We start from the raw sequence: 12,110 nt of genomic DNA on the forward strand, positions 1-12,110 counted from the left end.
TTCAAATACTCAAAAATTGCTCCACTTGGAGGCCATGCCACGCAAGTGATTGGAGTATGTGGAAGAGGTGTTTTTTTTTTATTACCATGGCAGTACATTATTCGTATAGTCACTGGTAATTATCCTTCATGATAATTCTGTCCATATAAGTCAGGCCTCAGCTACCTATTGGTTTTTCATGTTACAGCAGCATAGTGAACTAGTCTCACCTGCATGATTCCCACCTGCATGTTTCTCGAACATATATGTTTAGCTTACGTCTACATTTCTCGCATGTATGTTTATAGACTAACGTCTTGATCCACTTTTCTTTTTTTCCTGCGTCTGAGCAGTGCCAATGTACTTATCTGTTTATACTTTCACATCTAGTAATGGGTGTAGCGGTACATCCTCATAAGTTATTAATAAAATGATAATTCCGGAGTGATTCTAGATAAGATGATTCCTGTACCCAGCATTAAAACATTGCACATAGTATATTTGCTATTTAATTCAGTTTGTCGGCTACTTGATTTGTATCTGATTCAATAACAAATTTACTCATTTTATTTGGCTTTTCAAAAGCTGAAACCAGCTTTAGAAAAAGCCACGACGAGAAGGTAATACAAGAAACCTGCTGCAGTTTGTCCAGGTATGCTTCACACTTGGATACAAGCCTCTGTTTGCATAATTTTTTCACGTGTATAGAAATAATACGCAGTCCCCACGATACAATGCTGATGAACCGGACATCACATAAATATCTTTAGTTCATTTGTAACCTTAATGGTTCAACTGTTGCCAAAGACAGTCTAAATAATCAACTCAATATAACAGGCCTGCAGAGAATATGTGAAACAAATACTTTGTTCCATTCCCAAATGGCAACTTCCTTTTTTTTTAAGCATAAAACACTCTTTACGAGGTATTGCTACACAAACTTGCTATACTCCACCATGGCATTTAGGTAGTGTCTCAGGTCAGCCCAATGCCTGGGATCAAAGCACGGGCAGTTACACTTATTTCTTTACAAAAGAACAACCAAGTTCTCTTCAACCAAATGCAAGGAATATTGGACTCCTATGTCACTCCTGTGCACTTTGCTCAATAGTAATGCAGTTTATTCATTCATGCGGAGAGCACAATCACCACATTTGATCGTGAATAAATACCGCTAGCGTTTGGGGACACCAATAAAAGCAAAATTACAGGTGTAGCAACCGCTAACGTAACCTGTACAAGACGCACGCCAGCTCCAGTAGGGAAGAGCGCAGCCGAAATTGGTGGAAACGGGTACAAACAAGCTTTGTCGCGCAAAGCGCCCGAAGGGTTTTTCATGCAAGAGAAGAAATAACAAAATAAGCAAACTAATATGTCAATATGAACCCAAAAAACCGTAGCGTGGTACACAACTCCAACTCACCACGTCTCGCTCCCCCACTCACGCAAATTGCTACGCAAACGATGTTGCATGCAGGCAAAATTTCCCCCCGAAACAGGCTCCAATAAGCGCGCCTGGTGCTCCTGGCGTGCGCCCCCCCCCCCCCCCCCCCCCTTCCACCCCTTCTCAACCCTTTCGAAACCCGCGGCGCGCTCGCGAAAAGCACGACCCCATCGCGTGACGTCGTTACCTCCTTCAGGCCTCCCAGACCAGCGGACGACGAAGCCGCAGAGTCCGTTTCGTCGTCCATGCCGCTTTTCGGGAAAGAAGAGCCTAGTGCCAACAGCAGGCCCTTGCGGAACACCAACGAAAATCCCGGAGTAGGGAAAACGGGGGGCGAGGAGGATGCCGCGGCCAACAATCTCCGCTGCGCGTCGAGGGAGAGGGTCTCCCCACGTAGCTTGCGGCAAAGAAAAGCGGTCCGCCGGGGCTGGGAAGGGCTGGAGCACGAGGTTTCAGACGCGCGTAGCACGCACGAATCCGCTGCGCTTCTGCAACCGCACAATCGTCGCAAGCTGAGGCGTCTCCGCACGCAGCTCCGGCCGCCGGTGCGACGACGCCATTCCTACGGGAAGACTGGCCCAGTGGACGGGAGAGCCCAGACTCCGGCGTTCGGACTCCGCTCTATCCCCCCATCTCGCGGACGGCGGCACGCGATTGGCCCGCCCACGCGTCACGTGGCGCACTCGGGGCAGCGATCCGCTTCAGCGGTCGTCTAGCAACCGGACCCGTTCTTTTTTTTCTCTCGCTTCCTGGGCCGTGGGTTCGGCACGTCAGTTTCACGTGTTCCCTGCCGTCTGCTCTGGACCTGCCGCGCAAGATTTGAGCCACCGGCCGCCGGATGGAGCAGACGACAGGAACAGGAACGCAAGCGGATGACGGTGATGGCCGCGAGAAACATGGATGTCGTGACGAAACAGTAGCAGCAGACGAGTGCTCACTGTCTGTACACAGTGTGAGGTGCACGTCTGAAGCGTAGTAGATAAGTAAGTGGTGATGTAACCCCACTTCAGGCGTTGGCGTACGTGCTAGGAAATGAAGGCGTCGTCGCCTCACCCGAGCCCACGTGTTTCATTTCATCGCTAATTCCTGAAGCAGTTTACAATAGCGGGAGCAGACTACAATAAACTCCGGAAGTGCGTCTCGGCGCATGCGCTAACCCGAACTGGGAAGAAAAGTACCATTTCACTAGCCTTTCATGTGGGCTCAAAGCCGCCCGCACAAGTTTGTGTACCTCGACCGACGAGCTCATCTTCTGGGAGTGACGACATGAAACCCCTCGGTTATTATAACGCCAAAAAGCAAATTTATGCCACCCGTCCTCCGCCTTTTTTTTTTTTTGCGGAAGTTTTTTTTTTTCCCGCAACGCTTCCCAGCTGCATGCATCAAGAGAGAGAGAGAGAGAATTCTATCAGACTCGTTTTTTTTTTTCTTTTAAGAGCATCAGTATGACCTCAATTCTCGCCACATCTTTGAGAATACCATCGCACAACTTACAGGAAGCACACTTATCGTACACTTAACAGTATACAGGCGTGCGATGCACGAAGTGCAGAAAAAACGAACGATTGATTTCCTTGCGGAAAAGGCCAGGCGACAACGACCCAGAGCGAGGGTTCAAGGCCGCCCCCGTCTCCGCCGATCTGAAAGTTATAAACTTCCTTCACAAACGGCAGCAGAGGGTGACTCGTCTCCGCGCAGACAAAAGCCCTCCCTCAGTCGGGAAGCGATGACGCACCCCGGAGAGACGATCGAGATCACTCCGCGGCAGTTCAACTCCGCTTTCGAACGCAATAACGAACCACCGCCGCCAGAAATAGTCGCCAAGTGCACGTGCGTTGCTGCCTCCGAGAGGAGGGCTATCGAACGATCGGCTAACACGGACGATAGTGGATGCGCGAATTCGAAGTCCCAAAATAAGTTCCAGGAGTGAATGCAAAATGCCAAAATAGACTGCAGGGAAGCCAACACGCGCGCGTCGAAGGGGCCCTCGAGTTTTAATAGGCCTTAATAAGTTCACGCGTTATTAGTCCTTCTGAAGTTATTTAGAAAGGCCAGGAGAGAGATTTAGAGCCCAGTTGGAATCTGACCATAAACCAGCTGGTTTATGGTCAGATTCCACTTTAGCATGGCGTATTGAGGCTAACATTAGTAACGTCACAACGACTCCACAACCAAGGTGCGTTTGTAAGGCGCTAATAATACGTTATTAAACTTATTCATGGCGCGATTAGCCTGCAACTAAACGTTAGGAAGCAAACAGAACTGCGGAACAGTCCAGGAAAATCTCCGCGACAAGCTGCAACAAGGGCATTCAGAGTGGAGCTATGATACCACATAAAAACAGCGAGGACAGTGGTCAAAGACAACACAAGCGTTTAATTAACCCTGTACAACTATAGCACGAAGACAACCTTGTTCAATACACTACAGGGCGCATTGCCATCAAAGACACATCTGCTCTTTTTAATGACGGATATCGATACACTCCGTGAAAGCGTCGCCGACAAAGCGTCTGCAGTCCTCATAACAGGACGTCTGACGCAGGATCAATACGCGAATACTAATAATTAAAAATAAGCTGGACAAGAACGTCGACGTACATGACGTCAAGACCTTAACGTGCACACAGCACCGCGGACAGACTTAACGACAGAAGTAGGTGTCCAAAAATAACCAGAAGGGCAGAACGAGGCATTGTGGCCAGCTAGACGGTCCGGCCATAAATTCCTCGCTTTAATTTTGGGCCGCACGGTGGGAGGAAAGATACGCTCGCTGATCTGGCCGGTATTTGTGGCACATAGTGTCACTTTTCTTTTTTTCTTTTTTTTTTTTTCCCCCCAGCTTTCCCTATGCCTCCACCCTGCGCGACCGGCCGCCTTCCCTGGGAGACGCAACAAACGCTCACCAAGGCCTCCGCGATCACAAAGACCACCCAGAGGGTAGAGTCGAAGAAACGGCCGCCAGCCGCGAACACACCGCGAAGAGAAAGCAACGGAGAAACGACGGGAGGGAAGAAAAAAAAAAAAAACTAAAAAGAGCGAGTAAAGGCGTGAGCGTCGTCCACCGCGTTTCCCAGAATAGCAACAGTGCGAAGCCAAAATAGACACGGTCCGTCATTGGGGTCGGACTCAAGGCCCTCGCCAGAGCTCTGTCGATTCTCCTCCTCAGCGGCGAAAGTGGTCACTGCTGTGGAAAAGCCAAGTGCCGACAAAGAGGCCCCCTCGGAACCAGCCTCGCTGTATGCGGCGCCATCTCTCGCTGGTTGGAAGCACTATGCGCGACAACTTAATTCCATTCAAAAGCACCGTTAACTGACAGCTGTATTCAAATGCTCGCCAGAAATGTGTAAGGCATAGTGCTTCGAATACGAAGCAAGAGCTCTAACAGTGCTGCCCATCTACAAACCAGCTAGATCCCATCTTGCTGCGCTTCCGACAGATGGCGACTGAAGCGCTATCCCCGAAAAAGTACCGTTTTCGAGAGAAAGTTGGGAAAGCCACGGCCGCTGCTCTAGTGATCATCGTGCTGATTCGGCCGCACAGGAAAGGGCCTCAGCTTCGCATCTCGGCCGGTTCGAAATCGCCGCGGTGCCGCGCGCGAGCGCGTCGGTCGCTCTTGCGAAAAACAAAAACACGACTTCGCCCAAGGTCAATGTCCCGTTTCTCTTGCGTTTACTTTTTCCGCCCTCCCTCCTCGCTCTCTAGGGACCTCCCCTTCCCGATTTTCCCCAGGCTTTCCCTAAGAGTGTCGACGCCGCGGGGAAATGGGAGACACGGTCTCCCGAAACCGATTTCGACAAACACAGGACGCTTACCGTAAACACGTGCGCCAAATGCTTGTTGCTGATTGACCTACGCCAGTGCCGCTAGATTTGTACCCCTGTTGAGCAGTTTCGGCAAAATTAACATCCGAGTAATTTTGGGGGAGGGGGACCAACTCCAGTCGAAGATATTCACTGATTGTGAAGTAATTGTGTAATGGTTCCTGTTCTCTCTTCCAGATGATCCCGCAACGCTCTGGTCAATCCCTCCTCCCCCATTTTCATCGAGCATGGCATGCAACGACAACCAGCACCATCATCATCATCCGAGGACGGCAGGTCTAGCCACCATACTAGCCACGTCGTGGAGGAAAAATGGGCGAGGATGTAGTTTGTTGACAAGTGGAACTTCTAAATTCTATGGGCTTTGGTATGGTTGCGCTTTTAAAACGGCACCAGCCCAACGGTTTCACCAGAAACTGCTCTAACGGCTGCCGACCGTCTAGAACACGCCGCCGACTAAAGTGGTACATTCTTATTTGAACTTAACCGCTTAACAAACCGGCGAAGCAGTATTTGCCATGAACGTTCGGGTGGCGCTGTTTCTGTGCGCAACCCGACTGTTTCCGTTTCTGCAACCAGGTGCTACATCAGCAGAAATACAGTTAAACCGAAATGGACACAGCGAATTAACCGCACAAAAGGGTAAGAGCGGAAGGCTGGAAGGCCTGTTATGGCTGGAAAGCTATGGGAAAGGCCTTTGTCCTGGAGTAGACAAACAGGTTGACCATGATGATGATCATTAGGCAGCTGCCACGACCAATTTTTTCAATGCCACGACCAATCAGTACGTTACACGTTAATGATGCAAACAAATAGAGAACGAAAAAGGGTTGGTTGAGCACTACTGTCACAAGCTCAATTCCAGTCAATTCGTACCATCTCCCAAGAACTGCATCTTTAGACCAGCCACAGCTTTCCCTCCGTGTCCCTCTCCTTCCCCACCAGGGCATTCATGCCCCCTCTGACAATAAAGCTATTCCTCCTCCTTTCACAATCGCAGACGGGAAGTTTCTCACCTCCAGGTTGCGTTTCACCCCAGCCCTCAGACAGCGCTTACGACCAGCGTTCCTGGATCTCACAGCCGCTTCCGAACGGCGCCAGCATCCAGCAGCTTTTTTCGCCCGATGAGAGCTCGGTGACCGCATATGAAGTAGACTACTTCAGCGCTAGATGCCAATTCTCGGAGTTCATGTCCGCCACATTGAGAACATTTTAGAGAGCGCTCTTCCTCCAGCGCCTGCAACCGAACGCCCAGATCGTCGGAAACTGGCGGTCGCGCTCCGGATGCGGCAGCCACGGGCGAAACCCGGCCGATTTGCCACCGACGCTGCCGGCGCTTTGTACATCCTCCAGCCAGCAGACCCTGCAAGTTTCCCTTCGGTTCCTTCACTGCTGACGAGGCGGTCAGTAGAATGCAATCGGTTTTCGCCCTTCCCTGGCAGACTTCCTAGATGCGATTGGCTAGACAGAACTTGAACGGCTCCGGGACGAGACGGCGGTACGCACGAGATTTATAAAAGCCTCGAAGATCCAATGCTGAGCCATCTTCTCGACTCCACCGACGGCGTGTGGCTCTCTCTGGCCGGGTACCAGAATCATGGTTCTATGCTGATAACGTTCCTACAAAGCGGCGGTTCCTAAATGAGGGTCCGCGGACCCCAGGGGGTCCGCAAGAGCATTTGAGGGGTCCGTGAAGCCTCCCTAAAAACTTTTACCCCCGCCATTCTTTTCTCGATTTGGCCAGCCCTTGCTTATAATATACAAAAAGGTGGCTTCACCGCATTACATGTACGTTTAGTTTCTCTACGTGGCACATATTTTAACATCTGCTTTTTGCACAAAACTAGCTATGAGAACGAAAAAAGAAACAGACACAGAAAATCAGCGCATGGGTGTTTAGAAGGCTTTTAGATTCAACAGCAAATTGTTAAACATTATGACGCGCATCGTCATTAATTTCAGGCAGAAAAGGCGGGCATGGGATAAGTATGCGGGCGACGTAAGCTGCAAGAGCAAATTGTTTGACATTATGACACCGATGAACTTATTCTCCATCGTGGGGTCCCCCATCACTTCAAGAAGCCCAAAAGGGGTCCCTGGGGCAGTCATCGCTGAGAACCGCTACTACAAAGGATCCGAGAAAATCTACCCGGCCATCTCCCTGATTCGCGTCCAATCGCCTTGAGATGTAACTGCAAACTGTTTGGGCGCATGCATGCTTGCCGCACGACTCCAGTGGCGGTTGATTGATTGATTGATTGATTGATTGATTGATTGATTGATTGATTGATTGATTGATTGATTGATTGATTGATTGATTGATTGATTGATTGATTCTCGGGTTTTAACGCGCGGACGTAACGCAGGCGATGAGGCGCGCCGTAGTGGAGGGCTCCGGATTAGTTTCGACCACCTGGGGATCTTTAACGTGCGCCGAAATCTCGTACACACGGGCGTTGCCTTTCGCCTCCATCAGAAAAGCGGCCGCCACGGCCGGGAATCGAACCCGCGACCCCGTGCTCAGCAGCACAACGCCTTAGCCACGGAGCCACCGCGGCGGGTGCTAATAAAGAAGTCAAGCTTCAAGCGAGGTGTTGTCAAGCGAGGTGTCGTCATCGAGGCCTCCAAGATCGAGTTCTGTGCTCAGGCCGATTCTCGGCCATAATTAGGACGCCACTGGAATTCGCCCGATTACCGCCAAAGCTGAGTCCGTCACAGACTTTCTGAAGCCACAGACGAGCACAGTTCCTCGGACTCGTGAATTAATGCGGCTTGATCGGGAATTGAGCGGCACTACTGGAGCCCTTCGACAAGTTACTTGGGGGGAAAAGCTCTGCTACCATTTTCACTTCAGACAATGCTTAGAACGTTTTTGTATTCGCAAAATGTGCCCCTATAGCCGACGCTGCACTACACAGCTCCACAAGCAAGGTGGTACAAGCAAGATATCGTACCCCGCCTTAAAGCACCGTGCATATATCCTCTGGTATACCACCGAACCACCCATTGCACGCTACGCTGGAGCTCCAAACCCCACACTCGATGATATTTCTCGCCATGAAATAGCACAAACCATCAGTTCCCTGCGCCGCCAAACCGCACCAGGAGCGGACGCCATCACTAACAAGCTACTACGATATCTTGAAGATACTTCTATCGGTCACATCACCACGTCGTTTAACTACCACCAGGAGCACGGCGCTTTTCCCAGCCCGTGGAAACACGCAAACATTTATCCAATTCCGGAACCCAACAATACTCTTGCACTTGAACATCGCCCTGCATCGCTCACTTCCTGCCTACGCAAACTCTTAGAGCAATATCATCAACATCCGCCTTACTGCCTACCTTGAAGAGAACCAGCTACTCCCCACCCAATATGATTGGCTTTCGTCCTGGACTATCGGCCCAGGACGTTCTCCTTGAGATTCACGCTGACATCCTCGCAAAGCCACCTAAATTCGACAACGCTATTATCCTCGCACTTGACCTGCATAAGGCTTTCGATCATGCCTCCCACCGCGCCGTTCTTGACTCTGTCAGCCACCACAATCTTGGCAGTCGCACACACACAGACAACCAACTTCCTCTCTAACCGCACCGCTACACTGCGCATCGGCTCACTTCTCTCCCCACCATTCCCTACGTCCTCGCGCGGCACGCCCCAGGGGGCCGCCCTCTCTCCACTTCTTTTCAATCTGGCTATGACACCTCTAGCTCGCGCACTTGCACACATTCCCAACCTCCGATCTGTGATCTATGCTAACGATATTACACTACCGGTGCCCAGCGGTAGTGATGTTATGATCGAACACACTCTCAATCAAGGAGCCTCTATCGTACACCAGCATGCCCAAGCTGCAGGGATTTCCTGCTCTGTCCCCAACCACCTGCAAGACAGACCATCCTGACTCAACCTCAACCCCATCCACGTTGGTGAAGCACCCAGGAAAATACCACCTGCCTGCAGGTCCCTTGCACCTGACGAAGCACAAGGGCAGGCGAGAAGCACGTGCCAAAGCACTCAGCAAGATGCTTCAGTACATATAGCCCCTCACAGAGTAGCCTACACAGATGCAGCCCTAATCTTTGCAGGTGAATTGGTAGCCGTGGCATGTACTGGAGACGACAACTCGAAGGTCACTTCTCTTCGCACCCCTATAGGAGAAGAAATTCCGATCGGTGAGCAGGTGGCCATTGGTCTCACCATCATCCAGCATCTTTGCTACAACTCCCAAGACGCCTGCCGTGCCTACCTACGTGGCCGCATTTGCCCTGATGCTCATCACATCCTCGACACCCGCCAACCACACGAAGGGAAGCAGATCATCCGCATCACCTCGACTACGTCCCATACTGAGGCCGAAGTGAGGGGTAATACCCGAGCCCATCACTTGGCACGCAAAGAAGCTGCCCCCGTGCCATGGTTTCGGGGGACGAAGATCCGGAAGAGCGACTGAACCCACCTACCACACTCACCACCTTTAGGAGCATCACAAAGCACTATCGGAAGTAACGGCGCACTCTACCACCACCCTGTCATTTGCTTGACACCAGAGCAACACCTACCCGACACCATCCAGAGTGAGCCTGCTCCACCCCCAGCTCCACCCGCATGTTCCGACTGCCAACAGGCCCGGGGCACCATCTGCCACATGGTCCTTGCCTGCCCCAACCATCCGGTACGCCAAGACGCCGCACGACTACGAGACCACCGCAATCCCTGGGAAGCGGCCATCATGGCCTCAGACGCCGAAGGTCAGCGCCAGGTGATATCCTTAGGGGGTGAGGCCTGCAGGACCAATGGTACCCTGACGTCGGGACACGCCCAGGTTGACCACCCGAAGTCCTTTATGGATTCAATGAACTCTGTTCCTCCTTCCCCACCCCAAATCAGAATTACTCATGCTACCTACCACCCTGGCGATCCCGGTCCACCCCCCTGCACGGTTCGGCTGAGTCCACCCAGGTCCATCACTGGCACCGTTATCTCCCACGTGTCACAATTCCGCATCCACGGATTTATCATACACTCGACTCGCAGCACCACACACACACACCCTCACCAAACTTCGCACTTACACCACACACAGATCATTGGCCTCATTAAACGCAACACGACGCGCAAACACGGCCAAGTTGAATTTGAATGCCTTCACCTCTTTCATAGCTTTCTCATCTCTCGCTTCTGCTACCACCTACCGTGCGCCACCCTCACCCTCGCCCGACAGCAATCCATGGACGTTCTTTTAAGACGTACCTCTCTAGCAGCGCTTGTTAACACGCAACAGCTCATCCACGTCTGCCGAGCCTCATGCAATTAGGCAGGCCCTCCCCTACATCATTTGCCAGCCACCAGCAGAATGGGCGATATACGCGGATTCGAAGACAGCGCTGCAAACCCTACGGCGCGCCAGACGCTTAAGCTTTGACCAGCATGTATCCCGCGATGTCACCTACCTGCACCATCTAGCCTACGTCGCCGGGCACCACGTGACCCTACAGTGGATACCTGCACATTGTAGCATTCTCGGCAACAAAAAAGCAGATGAGGCAGCTCGCAGGGGGCTACAGCTGCAAAATGTAAGGAAAATTTCTTTGCAAAGCACGAGGCCGCAGCACTAGCGAAGCAGCTTGCTTAGAGGAACGAAACCGCTTCTGGTCTTTTCCTGAAACTCAGCACCCCTTGCTGTACCATAGACTCTGACCTGAGAATCAGACTTCCAGAGCGGATCCCACGTCGACTTGAGACCCTTTGCCATCGGTTGCGCCTCAACGCAGCCCTTACGAACTCCTAGCGACATCGTCTCGGTCAAACCACAAATCCTTATTGTGAGAACTGTAGTTTACCATAAACTGTTGAGCCCATCTTGCTCGAGTGTCCGGCACACAAGAGAAGAACCACCTCGCCAATAAGATCGAGTACCTCAACAACGGATCTATATCATTGAAAGCTCTTCTTGAACCCTGGCCATCTCCATCATCCCAGCGAAAAGTGTTAGTGGCAGTGCTTGATTATTTACACGACATCGGCGTCGCAGGCGCTGCGCATATAACCGGTGTGCCGCTCTCCGACGGCCTTTCGGTCGACGGTTGCTCTTCGTTTGCGCTTGAACCCCCCTCAGCGTCGCATCACACCAGGGTTCCCGCGAGGGGAGGTGGGCGTAATTTTTTTCCCTCTCGTCCGCCCTGCTTCCTTCAGAGCCTTTATTCTCTTCGCCCCATCCCCGCAGAGTAGCACGAGGGCGAATACATGCCAGCATACCTCTCTGCTTTCTTCTGGAAAAAGATCTCTCTCTCTCTCTCTCTCTCTCTCTCTCTATATATATATATATATATATATATATATATATATATATATATATATATATATATATATATATATATATATATATATATATATATATATATATATATATATATATATCTATCTGTCTATCTGTCTGTCTGTCTGTCTGTCTGTCTGTTGCCAAAACATGCCCAAACCGAACGACTCCCAGCCCTAGGTCTGCACAAGAACCGTGACGGAGCTACTCGAAGCGCACCGCACTTTCCAAATCACTCGCCTTTCCCAAACGCCCACCGGCCGCTGAGTAAGAAAGCTGAGCGAGTGATGCCGAGGAAGCACAAAGCGGCTAACAACAAAAAGGGAAAAAAAAACGTACATGAGAGCGTGCTCTCTTGCGAAAAGCGTGTCAACATAAGCGTGGGCATAAGAGCGTGCCTGCTGGCATAAACAGGGGGAAAATGGTTATTTCGGATTCACAAAGGTCAACGAAAAAAAAAAAAAACACTCGTAGAACAACGCAACACACGGTGTATAAAAATATGCTTGGCGGAAACGGGATTCAACTCACCGGCTCC

General features: G+C 51.1%; 1 protein-coding gene across 6 annotated transcripts in view; it reads right to left on the reverse strand.

The window, feature by feature from the left end:
• Sur-8 (leucine-rich repeat protein shoc-2) overlaps positions 1–12,110 on the reverse strand; it is an 83,835-nt gene that overhangs the window by 32,468 nt on the left and 39,257 nt on the right. Inside the window, exon 1 of one of the 6 annotated variants that reach the window (XM_077693669.1) lies at positions 1,611–1,988. The exons of 4 other annotated variants lie outside the window; for them this stretch is intronic. In XM_077693669.1, coding sequence (XP_077549795.1) covers positions 1,611–1,670 — 60 coding nt within the window. In that variant the 5' untranslated portion in view covers positions 1,671–1,988. Of the gene's footprint in view, positions 1–1,610; positions 1,989–12,110 lie in introns of those variants that run through there. One more of the 6 variants, XM_077693670.1, reaches the window with a different exon arrangement.

The sequence above is a fragment of the Haemaphysalis longicornis genome, unplaced genomic scaffold, assembly GCF_048455015.1.
Source record: "Haemaphysalis longicornis isolate Haplotype H1 unplaced genomic scaffold, Haemaphysalis longicornis Haplotype H1 scaffold_12, whole genome shotgun sequence".
In the NCBI taxonomy this organism is placed as follows: domain Eukaryota; kingdom Metazoa; phylum Arthropoda; class Arachnida; order Ixodida; family Ixodidae; genus Haemaphysalis; species Haemaphysalis longicornis.